Source organism: Hyperoodon ampullatus (assembly GCF_949752795.1).
Source record: "Hyperoodon ampullatus genome assembly, chromosome: 16".
NCBI lineage: Eukaryota > Metazoa > Chordata > Mammalia > Artiodactyla > Ziphiidae > Hyperoodon > Hyperoodon ampullatus.
Window position 1 is genome coordinate 11,960,695 of NC_136929.1, and position 14,904 is coordinate 11,975,598.

General features: G+C 41.3%; 1 protein-coding gene across 11 annotated transcripts in view; it reads left to right on the forward strand.

Moving 5' to 3' along the window:
• DOCK9 (dedicator of cytokinesis 9) overlaps positions 1 to 14,904 on the forward strand; it is a gene marked incomplete at both ends in the record, with an annotated part of 281,402 nt that overhangs the window by 140,032 nt on the left and 126,466 nt on the right. For all 11 annotated transcript variants that reach the window (XM_079721657.1, XM_079721649.1, XM_079721648.1 and 8 more), the window contains 5 exons: positions 6,053 to 6,142; positions 9,543 to 9,625; positions 11,549 to 11,618; positions 13,391 to 13,486; positions 14,486 to 14,620. In XM_079721657.1, the coding sequence (XP_079577783.1) occupies positions 6,053 to 6,142; positions 9,543 to 9,625; positions 11,549 to 11,618; positions 13,391 to 13,486; positions 14,486 to 14,620 (474 nt within the window). The remainder of the gene's footprint in view (positions 1 to 6,052; positions 6,143 to 9,542; positions 9,626 to 11,548; positions 11,619 to 13,390; positions 13,487 to 14,485; positions 14,621 to 14,904) is intronic.

A 14,904-nucleotide genomic window follows, 5' to 3' on the forward strand; every position in this document is an offset into this window, starting at 1 on the left:
CAGAAGTAGCCCGCATGCTGGAGGGTCAGAGACGGGCAGGAGAGGAGTCCAGAAAAGTCAGTACCGCGGGTCACCAAAGGTCAGGTCGTGCTGAGGAGTCTGGACTTTATTCTCATGGCAGTGGTTGTGGGGGTCCTTGAAAGAACTGAAGCTGAGGCGTGACGCTATTGATAAGGGTTTCAGAATGATGACTGGCAGCTGTGCAGAGGGCTGGTTGAGGGAAGGCAGACATCCCCGTCAGGGAGGGTGCCACACTGAGGTTCACACAAGAGCCCCCTAAATCGGTGCGTTGTCATGGGGATGTGCAGCAAGGAAAGTCCTTGACGTCACAGGGTGATGCTGTTGAGGGAAGAGAGAGAGACAGTTAAAGATGGAAACCTGGGCACCGGGCAGGGGCTCTGTCAGGGAGAGGCAGAGAGATGTCCGTGTCTCCGCCCATATTAGGCTCCGTCCTTGTAATGTCTTAGTTTCTCGGGAGTTGTTTTTTATTAAGTCCCTCCAGAAACCTAAGTGGACATCTTTCTCTGGACCCTTGTCTTGTCCCATGCCTTGTTTGTTTTCTTGATTATTAGTGCATTAAACATTGAGAATCCTCAGGAAACTGCTTCCCTGGAAATGGACTTGTCTGATCTTCATGGAACACTGTGGGTCTGATCTCTGCAGTGAGACGCGGGGAACGCCCTGTGTGGATTTCAGTTTCCAGCCTAGCTTGGGACTGAATCCTCTCAAAAGCGAGTCATCTGCTCTGAAACAAATGCATCTGCCAGATATTTGGAAAGGTTCCATTACTGCTGTGCTCAGTAAGTTGCAGCTAAGTTCCCAGCCTCGTCTAAAGTGAGGCTTAATACTGCGCAGGATACAAAACGTTTGATGTACAGACATGCATCCAAGGGGTTATTTCCAGCAGATTCAGAGGGACCTAGAGACAGAGGAAGGAGGTGTTGAGAGCCGTCTCTCTAGCAGGGAGCAGTTGAAACTCCACTTGGCGCAGTTGAGCTCAAAAAAAATTCAACCCAGGGCTTGCTCTTTAGCTAGGGAGATGGGCCGTGCCCGCCTGAGAGCTCAGTCTTACCCAGACCTCTGGGCTTTGATTTCCGCCACATCCACTTGCCTCCCTTCACTGCGCCTTGGCCCCTCCTACCCTCACTCCCCAGGCCTCAAGGCCCACCTTAGAGGTAAGATGGCAGGAGCATAGGAATCCCTTCTCTCTCTCTGTTCTGCAGCCATACCTACTGACCGATTACTGAGGAGAACCCTCTTCACCTCTTCTGTGTCTCAGGTGGTGCCCTTTGGCCTCGCCTTCCTTCTGCTTAGGACACCCGTGGAGCAGCCGTCTCTGAGCTCTCACTACCTCCTGGGCTGCCCGTGATGTCTGTTTTCTGTCTGAGGGCGGACACTCCCTGCCCTGTGCTCCTTAGGACAGGAGAGATGGGGAGAGTCCTTGTAGATCCGCACAGCTGGCTCAGGTTACAGCCCACCCACTTCTCTGGGATATTGTCTCCAGCTCATTGTTCCTGTGTCCCAGGGGAAGGGTGGGCCTTTTGTTTCAATGTCTGAATTGTAAGTCCTATAAAATATGATACTTTAGACACCCAGTAGATATGCATACTTCCCACCAGGAATTAAGAGGGTTGTTTTGTTATAGTTTAATGCCCATTGCAAAGTGATTAATAAAATCTGGTGCCTTCTGAGTTGAGAGGATTAGAAAAATAAAGAAATGATGACACAAAAGAACATCTTCCTTAATACTAACGCCTGTATTTAAGTCTACACAGTGAATCTTCCCTCCTTTTAATCCAATTCCTTTCATAAAAACACATTAAAACAATTCCTTTCATTAAAAAAGTAAGTGGGGTAATATGACTATAAATCAAAAAAGATACAGCATATTCATCTTTTTTCTGGATGTCTTTTTTAAGTTTTTAGTTTCTCACAAAGCAATTCGTAGCACTCAATAAACCACTTGTGAGAGAGAGACTTAGAATTCCATGGAACTATGGAGTTTTTAAACCACAAAGAAAACCTTAGAGATCCTATAAAATTCTGGATGTGGAAAGTTAAAACTTTCCTCCAAGATTACACAGCTAATCAGAGGCAGAGCTCAGATGAGAACTCAGGTTTCCTGGCTCTCAAGTCCACCCTCTTTCCAAGATCACTTCTCGAATTCTTCCATAGGAAGTTTAATTAAGTTATGTGCTTCACATTGCTTGTGGTTTGAAACCTGAGCTTCTTGGTATCCCAGCTTCAGTGGGGTCAAGGTAGCGTGTTAGCCAGCACCCTATGGAGGAAAGACAGAGCCCTGGCCAGGTTGGGGGCAGGATGTTCATGAGAGCGATTCCAAGTTAGAGCTAAAGAAACAGGGCCACAGCAGGCCATCAGGGAAGAGCAGTGAGCGGTGAAGAAGAGGGGCAGGAAATGCCCGGAGGCCCCCGGGGTTGTGCCCAGGTGAGGAAACGTGGTCCCTCTGTGTGTTCCCTTGAGGGACCCTGCTTCCCTGGGCGGAGCATCCCACATTCCTGATTACGGCTCAGCCATTAAAGTGACCCCAGTTTTTGGAGAGAATCATTTCAACCAAGAGGGAAAAAAAAAAAGTTTTTAAAATAAAAAAGGCTCTATTTGAAATTTGTCATCCTAACTAGACTTGGAGATAGTGGTAAATTGTACCCTTTATATTCGGATCCGGGGGCACCTCTGCATTTCATCAGTTCATATCATTAAAAAAAAAAAAGTCCCATCAAGATTGGCCTAGGCTCTCAGGTGTCCATGCATCATTATATAAGTCCTTTAGAAGAGGACGTCACCTTTTTCTCCTCCTTTTGCAGTCCTAAGTTACCTTTTCAATTAGTCCAAAAATTTTGTGGAAGGCCTCATAAGACTCACGCCCATTCTTGGCCAAGGTAATTAAGGATTTCTGTGCGTCAAGCACTGCCAGTGTTTAACCTAGGAAACAATATTGACTGAAAATAATTGAATCTATTATAGTTTCTAGAAGAAGGCTTTTATTTTTAAATTGTATTTTGTACTGTGAGATTTATATCCCAAAGGATGTTTGAGATGCTAGCTATGTTTAGATTTAATTTTCGCATCTTATCACACTTTATAGTGTGCAGTTTTTTCCCCCTACCCCTTGCAGATGTACAGCTTTTTTAGTAGAATGGAAATAATTTATTTCCAAACAAAGGGATGGGACTGATGTTCTTTGAATGTCCGCCTTGAGGATGATTTATATAAGGTGGACATAGACCCATCTTTTAGCAGGAATATGATTTTAGTTAATAGGAAAGTAGGAAAGAATACCACAACCATGAAAAAGAAAATTAAGCTCATATTTGAGAAGAGCTTTAGTGTTCATTGAGTATAAATCTGCAGGTATTGATTTGGACTCTTTTATAAGCCAGATAAATAAAACTATAGAAATTTAATGTGAATCGGTTTGACATACAGTAGACTATTACCTGAATGTGACTTTTAATACATAAAATATATGGAGAAGTTAAACAAACCAGAATACCATTTAATAATGTGCATTGAGAACTAGAATTAATAAGCAGATCCGAATACATTCATTGGCTGTGTGTTCTCTGATTAGCAGAGTCGAAATGGGAATTATAATGAACAAGTGGGTTGGTGAGGCTAAACTCAAAGCAGAGGGAACAAGAGGAAAGACCTTGGCAACTGGTGACATCAAACAGTGACTCCTCATTGGAGCCAAGTCCAGGAGTCCCCCAGTGGATCACAGCCTGATGGACCCCAGCCTTTCCTATTAAAGGGTGACAAAGACATTGACAGAATTGCTTTGGTCATACAAGCTCTGTTCTTTCTGTTGGCTCATGCTTTCCCTAGTTAAAACCATTGACTAGGCTGTAGGTTGGTGCAGCTTGAGATGTTTAATTCAAGCTAATTAGAGTTTTAGGCAGTTTTTTCTTTGGCGTATATTTTTTTAATTCTAGGACTTAATGGGTTTGCTTTTTATGTGTGTGCAAAAAGCTAATCTCATCTATTATGACTTGATTTTGTTATTTTAACTTTCTAAAGGTAGGCTTATCTTCACATTTCTCTTCCTTTTTGTACTAAACACAACTTGTACTCATCCTGTACAGTGTAGCTTAAGCATCTTTGCCTCAGTGCACGTCTTCATCTTCTTGATGTCCGCTTCTCCTCCCTGTCGGATTTAGACTCCCCTCTTAGACTCTTTCCTCTCGTACCAGCCTGTGCTTCTGTGTTCTTCTCTCTTACACCCTTCTGGTATTGGTGGGTGGTAATAAACACATGGATGATTGGTTTAATTATGCTCAGTGCTCTCTTATCTGTTAAAAGTCATCTATCTTTAATGAGTAAAGTTGCTTTCTTTTTAAATTGAAATCGTAATGCACTTTGATCCACAATAATAAAAAGGTTTCATTTCCTATTATTTTTCTTACCTTAAAGGGGTGTTTGGAAAAGTGTCACATAATTAAAGTTTCTTGAGTTGGTAATTCCACTAGGAAAATTCTGTAATAAATTTTATTTCTTCCTAATGTTCTGATGGGGAATGAGCTGGAAATGACCCTAATAGTCCTATTTCTTGACCTGAGCCATTTCATGAACATTTTTAAAGTATGATAATTAGTTTCAAAAAATCGTGATAGACCCAAATAAATGAAGATGAGACGCAGTAAGTGGGGGTATAGAATGTGTCCTTCTTTGAAGTGCACATAATTTCTTAATTCCCCTTTACTGGTATACCTGATTCTTAACAGTTTTGACAATCTCTTACAATCGATGTTTTACTTTGAAGCTTTTTGAATAGATTATGCCTCCAGGGCCTACTGTCATTCATCTCTATGGCATTTCATGGAACCAGGTGTGTAAGAAGGGTCACCATTTGTGACTTTCACAAAGAAGCCAAGAGCCAGGGTGTTGAAGGCCCTCGTGGAGGAAGCTGAATGAATTAATAATTCACCTGTGAAGGATTTTGGTAGAGAACAGAGTTCCTTCCTTCTCTTCCTTTAGAATAAGGAAGCCTTATTGTAGAAGTAGGATTTAAGATTGCTTTCAAAGATGGACACAGTGCAAGCAAAGAGTAAAGACAGGTGAAGCAGACACAACAGGGAGACAATATGGGCAGGAAATAAGATTATTAAAAAAATGTATGCCCTGGAGTTCTTCCCCTGTGCTGGAGGAGGAGGGACCACAGATCTGACCCAAAGTTTCCTCCAATCTTAGGAAGAAGAAAAACAGATGGAACAGATGCTGGGAGATCCCAGCTTAGTAATTAGCCTCAGGAACCGATGGGATAGATTCTGTCCACAAGCTGGTTTCTTGTGTGCTGTTTTTATAACTATGATCTGTTAATAGTATCCAAGGATTACAGTCCATGGGAGAAAAAATCTAGAACATTCCTTCCTGAAGCCCAAGGCCTAGTTAACTCGAATTGACACTATAGTCCCTACACTACAGTGTTAATTAGGGTAGATGTGTTGCTGCCTAAAGTCATGAGAGATTTTATTATTTAGAGTAAGCATTTAAGCCTCATGAAACAGGAGCAGTTCTCCGTTACAGGAGGGAAGGTAGTGTTCACAGTCACAGATTCAGTCAACAAATATTAAGGACCTGCTACGGATCCCACTGGGGATGTGGCAGTGAATAAGAACAGTTGTAAAAGGCAGTTAAGAGATGGATGTATAACAATGTGAATGTACTTAATGCCCCTGAACTGTACACTTAAAAATGGTTCAAATGGTGAATGTTATGTCTGTTTTACCACAGTTTTAAAACTGCCGCAGTCCAAGCAAGTAAAACGCAACTTCGTGGGACTAGATCAAGCACCTGGGGTGGGGGAGTGTTAGGGTCTCTGAAAGGGGCCTCTTTCCTGCCTGGAGGGGTCCTTGGGCCCGTGATCCAGAAGGACTTGGGAGCCACTGCCCCCACCTTTTGAAGTTTAAGGAGCCAGCTGGAGTCTGAGGTCCACGGGGTGCGACTGCAGAGGAAGGGGAAGGGCCCCACTGCCCTGGGAGGCTGGCACCTTAACGTCTTCACTTAACTGAGTCGTGTCCTGGTGCTTCCTTCACAGACGGCCATCCTGAGACGACAGGGGCGGTATGTATGCTCCACCATCCCTGCCAACGCACAGCAGGAAGCTCAGAGCTTATTTGTTACAGAGGTAATGTATTTCTTCTATGCCTCCTCCCCTTTTAAAAATTCCAGTGCTATTTTCAAGAAAGTGTCAAAGAGATAATTACATTTTTATGATGGAAGTTAGAATAGAAAAATAATAAGAAGTTTTCAGAGTCTGAAACTTGGACAGAAATGTCAACAGGGGTCAATTTGATGACAAAACATGAATTCTACAAAACTTATTTCATAGCCTTAGAATAGGAGTAACTTGTGAATGAACTCACTTGGACACTTAGCAGACTTTGATATTGTTTTTAATGGAGACTCAGCACATGCACTTATGTATTCATTGACTTCATTTATATGTTTATACTTGTAATTTATTATCAAGATTAGTTCAATATTCATGAAGTACCAGGTAACAATGAGCAGAGCCTAACTATCCCTGATCAATATATGATTATTATTACTTTTGTTTGAACACACAGAAAACGACTCTTTCGTTAAGGAGGAAAGAAAAATTATTGCTTTGAGATTGCTTGCTTTTTCTGTCTTGAGGTGTTTGTTTCTTCCTCCAGGTGCCTTTAGATAGGATGAACGAGTTAGGTGTTTTAATTTTGTTTCTTGGAGTGCTCCTTCATTTAAAAAATAGTGTATTTTTATCCCCATTTTTCTAGTTGATATTTAGGAGCTAAATATGCCCATCAATAAATTTGCCCACTACAAGGAAGCTATGCTGTTCTAAGCGAAGGCCCATTACAATAACAACATTTAGTTTTACTGAGATTTTTGAAAACTTGAATGTATAGTTAAAATTTTTGAAGTGTGTTCTTTTGTCATTCTGAAAAGGTAACTTCTTGTCTTACCTCCTTTGCCACTCTATTCGTAATATTAATGCAAGACAAACGCAGCCAAATATGTTTACAGAGTCTCAAATATTTATTTTAAAGCAGGACATTAGGTGAACTGTCCTGCAGCCTGTTTTTGTAAAGAAAGGTACACTGCGGCACAGCTGCACCCATTTGCCCGCTCACATATGCCTGTGACTACTTCACATTACAGCTCAGACACCAATGGCTGCAATAGACACAGTGTGTCCCTCAAAGCTGAAAATACTTGCTATCTGGCCTTTTGCAGAAAAAAATTTGTTGATCCTTGTTTTAAAGCATATAGTAAAATTGTTAATTACTAATTCAGTTCTCCCAGTTTCTTAAAAAAAATATTATGTTTGAGGGACAACTCTCCATTAAGTTCTCTCATCACTGCAGGTTGGGCAATAGCAACTTCACCCTGTGGGGCAGGAGCCAACATAGCTACACCCTCCTGGGCCTCTTCCACCAGGGTGGAGCGCAACAGCGCTTCCGCCCCGTACTCTTGTCCACAGGAGGATGACCTAATGGCTTTAAACAAAACAAAAAAAAAAACTTCAAAAACCTTCCAGTATAACTTCAAAATATTATTGAATTTCACAAGTTTGAAAGGTCAGTCATGAAATCAGCCCAGTCAGATCCCTGTCTCTTTAGAGATGCAGTTCTCTGGGTACTGATTTCTGATTGAACCCCTTGTCTCTTAGACTTTCTACACCTCCAGAGGGGTGTGGGTTGCTTGCCTTGTTCTGTGTGCCTGCCTTGTGGGTGGTCAACAATGGCTTATTAAATGAGTGACGCTAGTTACTTAACCTGGTTAACTGTGTTTTTTGCAGTTCCTTATAATTTAAAATGTTTAAACATTGTAATTATCTTTCTTAGCCATTTTCCCTAAGATATTAAAAATCTGGGCACTGAGGTGTTCTGTTCATAAATGCACTGATTATGTACAAGTGTATACTTATTTATTTATTTTTAATTGGGCAGGTACATTTTATGCTTCGGAATAGGTTTAATATCCTACAAGAGACTTTGGTGGTATGAAAGTTGAAGTTGAAGGGCTTGGTGAAAAACCAGAACAAAGATAATAGGAGCATGTCCACAAGACCGTGTCATACATAGTCTGACCTGACTTAGCTGTGCTAATGGACCCAGGGATAGGATGGGAAAACCCAAACCTATAATCTGAAGTCATACTGGTTTTGGAATGTGATTTTGAGTGTGGATATCTGATGTTCTAAATGTGAAAATGCTTTGAAATTAAAAAAAAAAAGCATTTATAAGAATAAAATGGTATTTAAAAACATTTGTAACTACATAACAAAGAAATTGAAACGTTGTTCAGCTCCCACATCTGACTTTGTTTTTAACCCTTCTCTGCTCTTTATTCCACCTCAGAATGATCATATAAAAAACTTACTCTACCTTCCGTTCACAGCCTTGCCAATAGAGTGCTTAGTGTAGAGCCTGGCACGAGAGGCATTAGCTGTAGTTACTTTCATGACCTTGGGGTTTTTGCTTCAGAAAGCCTGCGGGCATGAAGTATGAAATAGATAAAAAGGTTCACAGGATAAACAGCGAAGTGAAGTCAACAGAATAGAGACTTTGTTCATGATGTTACAGCCAGAGTCAAGTCAACTAGGTACAACTGATACATTTAACTACCTATGTTTCACTTTATTCATTCATTTTTTGCCACACTGACCTCTATATACGTGTAGTCTAGAGCTGTCCATACGGAAAAGCAAGTTCGCTGATGGAAAATAAGTCAAATGCTTCACCTGTTGATTGTGACTCATTCATATTTGACGATCTGGTGGAGGAGACCTTATAACCTTAAGACTCCACACACTACTCAGTGGATCCTCCTGGACAGGTGAATGAAAGACACCATGCTGGCTGGTCGAGCTTGTCAGATAGCGAGGTAGCTTAATGCAGTCCGTGTAGGTTGGTGTCACCGTGGAATCCGGGCAATGGACTGCTCCATACTTTGTACATTTGTACACATGCACGCACACATGTACACGTGAAGAGGTCATGGTGCCACTGTGAATTGGAATCTAAATCTTTCTTCCTAATTACCTCACACTGTCCCTTATAAATAAAATGAAACTCTGAGGGCCAAGGTATGTAATATTGACTAATGAGCAAGTTTTAATATTAGTAAATACTATGAAAGTATCTTTAGGTTCACACTTTCCATTTACTTTCATGTTCTTCTAGAAGCCCACGTGACTTCTTAGGAGCCAAGTGGTTTTAAGTCAGAAACAGCACATTGTTATGTAAATGCAGCAAGAGGAGGTGAGGTTTGTCTCCTGGTAACATCTGCTCTCGGATCATGAATGACGATGGCTGGAATGACCCCTCTCCCAAGTGTAACGTTTCAGTGGTTCTTAAGCTTCATAGGAGCCTCTAATGGTGGCATTTCAGGCATGAGAGGGTTGAGGGGAAAGAATTTTTTTGATACTGGTGTGGGTGTGCATTCATAAACTTTCCCGAATGTTCTCCAAAAGTCACCACATGTCTTTTTTCTTTTTCTCTTATGCTTTTTGTTTATGCTCCCCTCCCCCGCCCAAATAGTGCATCAAAACCTATAACTCTGACTGGCATCTTGTGAACTACAAATATGAAGATTACTCAGGAGAGTTTCGACAGCTTCCAAAGTGAGTAAATGATCAGACCACACAAGATGGGGTTATACACACAGGGAAAGTTCTTTGTACTTGAAATGCCTAGGGAGATGTGTAACTTCACATGCAATCAGAGTGATTAGAGAAAATATTTCTAGATGGTTTGTGTGTATATGGGTTAGCTATTGTTTACAGGGTATTTGTTAATAGTACTCAAACCTAGTACTCTGGGAATTGGTAGATGGTAAGAAACACATGGATGGTTTAATTATGTTCAGTGATTCTGCTCAGGGTACCACTGATAAAACAAAAACAGGTGAGATTTTTTTCAGTGAGAAACAGAAGATAAAATGTAAGTGTATTGAAATATGCTGAGGTGTGTTTTATCTTAAAAAGAATATTTTGAAAAGACATGAAAAGCATTTTATATTGAACAAGTTTTATATTTAAAAAATATACATCAAAGAACAAGCATTTCCCCAAATTTCTTTACCTCCTTTAAAGCATTAACTCATTCTAAAATATACCAAAAGCACGTGTGTTTAGATTGATGAGCAGTAGTTAAAGTAAACCAGGTATAGCTAGGCCTTGCCTTGAGAGGGTATCTGTTATAAAATGGTACATCCTGAAATAACACAGTTGGCAGATTTTAGTTTATTATGAAAATTGAAAGCAAATAATGGATTGTGTTTCAAAAGTAACTGTTGCCAATGAAAATTTTAATTAAGACCCTATTAATAAATTTTTCTTAGGGTTTGTTGCATCTATGACTTTGAAATGTTTATACTATTCTCAGTGGTCCTAGCTGTTTGTTTCATCTGTTTGTGTGGTTCAGCCACTCCTTAAGAGTGTCCAGCCAACTTCCCAATTGCCTCTTTTTAAACCTCGGCTGAGAACACTCCCTTCCAGCATTGTCTTCTCCAGATGGGTATGCTCCTTACTTCTGTATGTAGCCAGTACTTATTTGGGGACTTAATTCTTCCTGTTTGGTTGGTAAAGCTGTCTTCACTGATAGGTTTGTTCATGCTCTTCTCATGACTGAAAGAGAACCGACCGGGGATACAGTGTATTTTATACGATATACTTTTACTGCTGGTGGATTTGACCTCTGGGCGTTAATAAGAATTTCAGTTGTGTGATGAGAAGGAGACGAAGGTTGTAACAGTGATTAAGAACATAGACTCTCGGGCTTCCCTGGTGGCGCAGAGGTTGAGAGTCTGCCTGCTGATGTAGGGGACGTGGGTTCGTGCCCTGGTCCGGGAAATCCCACATGCCGCGGAGCGGCTGGGCCCGTGAGCCATGGCCGCTGAGCCTGCGCGTCCGGAGCCTGTGCCCCGCAACGGGAGAGGCCACAACAGTGAGAGGCCCACGTAACGCAAAAAAAAAAAAAGAACATAGACTCTGTAGTCGGCCTGCATCATCTACTTACTGTGCCCTCTGTAAGCCTTAGTGTCCTCATCTATTAAGTGGTCTTAGCACCAGTCCCCACCATCTAAAGGACTAAAGGAGGTAACACATGTGAAGTACAGCACAGTGCCTAGCACATAATAACTGTTTAATGACTGTCTAATGACTGATACCGTTATTGTCCTGTTTTTGTTGTTAATACCATCATCATCAAGACTGTGGTTTCCAGTCACTTCAAATGGAGTGACCTCATTTAAACTTCGTATTAAAAGTTATTCTACCATGTGTTTATTTATTAATACACTTTCCCATTTGTAATCTACATAACTCCCAACAAGCCATGCCGTCTTGTCTACCTAGCTTTTGGGAGCTCTCTAACTCTTGGATCACCCACTTTTTGAAAAGCAACTTCATCTATTGTTTTTATTCTTTAGCCAAGTGGGCCAGCTTTGGATTTGTTAAATGCTGGTTCCTTTGATGGGGGAAGAAATGCAGCATCTCTTCATAGATTAGGTAATTATAAAACAAGATTCTTTCTTCTTTTTAAAGCAAAGTGGCCAAGTTGGATAAACTTCCAGTTCATGTCTATGAAGTTGATGAGGAGGTGGACAAAGATGAGGTAGGATGCTTGCTTACGGATCTAAGAATTGATTTAGTTCACAGATTTAGAAGATTCATTGGAGAATTACCAACATTTAGCCAAAACAGGAATTGGAATGTTTCTTGAAACAGGGGAGGAATTTTTAAAAATGTATTGTTTGATTGATTGAAATAAGGTCTCTGTTTCAACTTGACTGCTTAGCATTGCCTGTTCCTCTGGTCCTTGTTTATTTGTTCTGAGATCATTTTCAAAGTCCTGGACAAGATTTGGCTACATTGTTAAAAGATCAAGATTACTTAGATCCTGAGTTTTGGTTGTTTTTCAGCAGGCTATTTGAAACAAACTGGCAGCCAGTAGATTTTAAATGGCTGTTTCTTCAGTGAGGGCTTTTGAGTAAAGTAGATAGTACCCAGAACCTCTGAATTTAACAAGCCCACTCCCCCTACTATTGGAGGAACGTTATGGCCAGAGAAGTGTATAAAGAGAGCCAGGCGTTAAGGTGACCGTGTCCCCTGAGCAAGGAAAACGTAATAAAAGTTAGTGCTGCCCATCTCCGCATTACTTATTCTTCCGTACTCAGTATTAGATGCCTAATTGTGAGTGTTAACAACGTCCATGGTAGCACATTATTTTAGAAACCACTTTAAGAATATTCTGGGAAGAGTGGTCATTCAAAATGAAAAATAAGATATTAAAAACTAGGTGCCGATTAATAGTAAGAGGAGGACCGATTGAAATAATGCACATAAGCGCACACACCAAACTGTAAAATCCTAGACAGATAAGTTACTTCTGTTATCACTAATAATAACAACAGTAAAACCACCAATATTAAAATTGAGGTGGTCTCAGACAAAGCGTAAGACAGGTCTTTCTGCAGTTGTCTACTTGATTACAAAAATAGGCATCATAATTAGACTAGTCCTCAGGAGGTGTGAGCTGGGTGACCTGACAGGGTAGTCCTCGCTTCCTAAGGCTCCTACTCGAGTGTGTATTGGACACAGTCTTAGGGGGCAGAGTCACAAGGCAGAGGTCTTAGAGCGTAAGGAAGGGGCGGGGTCAGGATGTGGTGGAAGGTCTGCCACATTGTGTATGTGTGTGTGCGTATATTTCATCTGTCTGTCTGCTCATTATATGTGCAAATATAAGCCTGACTTATTTATAGCAGCAGCTGGCAGCCCCAGGCCCTTAAACCCAGATCTCAGTGTTCGGGTCAGAACTTGAGGAAACATGTTTCTTTACTTTGCTAGCTGTTGCCCTTCACTTTTCTGTCTCCTTTCCTCTCTCCCTGTTGCGGTCTTGCCTCTCTCTTTCCCTCTTTTCTGTTGCCCCAGCATTTTATCTCTGCTTTCTTTATTGCCTGCCTCATATTTCCTTCCTTTCTTATTCACCTTTCCCTGAACTAAGCATCTGGGAAGTTTTCCAGGAATTTGCTTTTGTCCTCCAACTATATGGGAGTGTAATGTGAAAACATTTTTCATCAAACCGGGAGAGACCTTACAACTTGAGTGGTTAAGTATGGTATGTACTTTTTGTGGCTCATTAAACACTTAAAACACTTGGGGAGGAAAAAAAAAAAACTTGGACTAGAACAAGCTTTGCTTTTTAATGGACTAGAGTTTGCAGAAATGTAGGCTTGTTCCGCCTCTTTTATTGGTAAGTGGACACAGTAGGTGTGAGTGCCCGACGGTTACTCCAGTAAAGGGACGAGGGGCAACCTGGTACGAATTGAATGCATTTCCCATCGGTAATGACGGGAGATCGATTGCGGTGTTGCCCTTGTCTCCTAGGATGCTGCTTCCCTCGGCTCTCAGAAGGGCGGGATCACCAAGCACGGATGGCTGTACAAAGGCAACATGAACAGTGCAATAAGCGTGACCATGAGGGTAAGGAGGCCCATCACCCTGCTCTCCCCTTACTAAGCCCTTTTTTTCCTGTGGGTCTTGGGAATGATGCTCAAGATGAATGGGCATGCTGTTTTTCCTGACAAAAGTGACATTGTCTGGTTAGTGAGATGCCTCCCTGGTGATCGGTGATCGACCCCCACTGGTACAGCCCCATTTCCACCCGCTCCCCTTGTCCCCCTCCAACCACCAGCGTGATGAGATCATCGTAAGTCTGGTGTGAAGGTGCAGTCGCCTTACAGCCTTTCTCCTCCGTATTGACTACAAAAGGGATACTTGGTACCTCGTAGAACATCACGGAGGGGCTACACCTAAGCACGTTCATGGAGGTCTTCCTGCAATAAAGTCAAGAAAAGCAAAAATCAAGGACTAAAGGGAAAATGGTTAAATTGGAAGGGGATTGTCAAGAGAAAAGTAAAACTAGTGTAAAAACTATTCAGGACAGAAGTAGGACCAGTGAAAGGCCAGAATTAATAATAAAGAGAAACAATGGAAGTGAGGTAGGATGGGCAGGGGATAAACGTTAAATCAGGGGAAATGCTGATTGTTGTAATCCTGAGGCTGGAAAATCGTCCAGTTCCGTGAGGCAGAGAACAGTTCCTACTCTGTGTGAGCAAGACACCCTGGGGATCTGAGAAAGTTTCCATCCTTCTGAGCTCCATCCCAAATTAGACTGAGCTCCATCCCAAATTAGAATTCACTGTACCGCTTCTGGGTGGTTACGTAAAAATCTCTGATTCTGTGGGTGAGAAGAATGACCCAGGAATGCTTAGTGAACCAACTCCACAGAATTTAAATTCAGTAAAATTAGATGTGATGGAGAGTCTTAACTCACCCAGTTACCTGGGGCGCTGGCCAGAATTAGATTTGTTTTGGAGAGAACTGAAATGGTTTTTTCATAGGGTGTACTTGTGAGTTATTGAGAGAGATTGTGGCTGTTTTCATCTTGAAACCATAATTATGTGTGTATTTTTCTCTCAGTCGTTTAAAAGGCGATTTTTCCACTTGATTCAACTTGGTGATGGGTCCTACAATTTGAATTTTTATAAAGATGAAAAGATCTCCAAGGAACCAAAAGGATCAATATTTCTGGACTCCTGTATGGGTGTGGTTCAGGTAAATACAAAACGAGTTTTATCGTTGAGTTTTCTCATTTGTAAAAGTACCATCTATGAATTAGCAAATCTAAGCAAACACTTCAAAAAATGGCAGTATTCGTGGTAGAAGTATAATAGCAGACTTAAAAATGAGTTAAAGGCTTGTTTTTCGTCATTTTAGAAGATAGTGGGTACAACACACAGGCAGAATTCTGTTGTAGGAGGCCCAGGTGCTCTGCATGTGAGTGTTTACGTTTAAAACCTGGCTCGGCTACTTTTTTAATTTAAATATAAATTTATTTA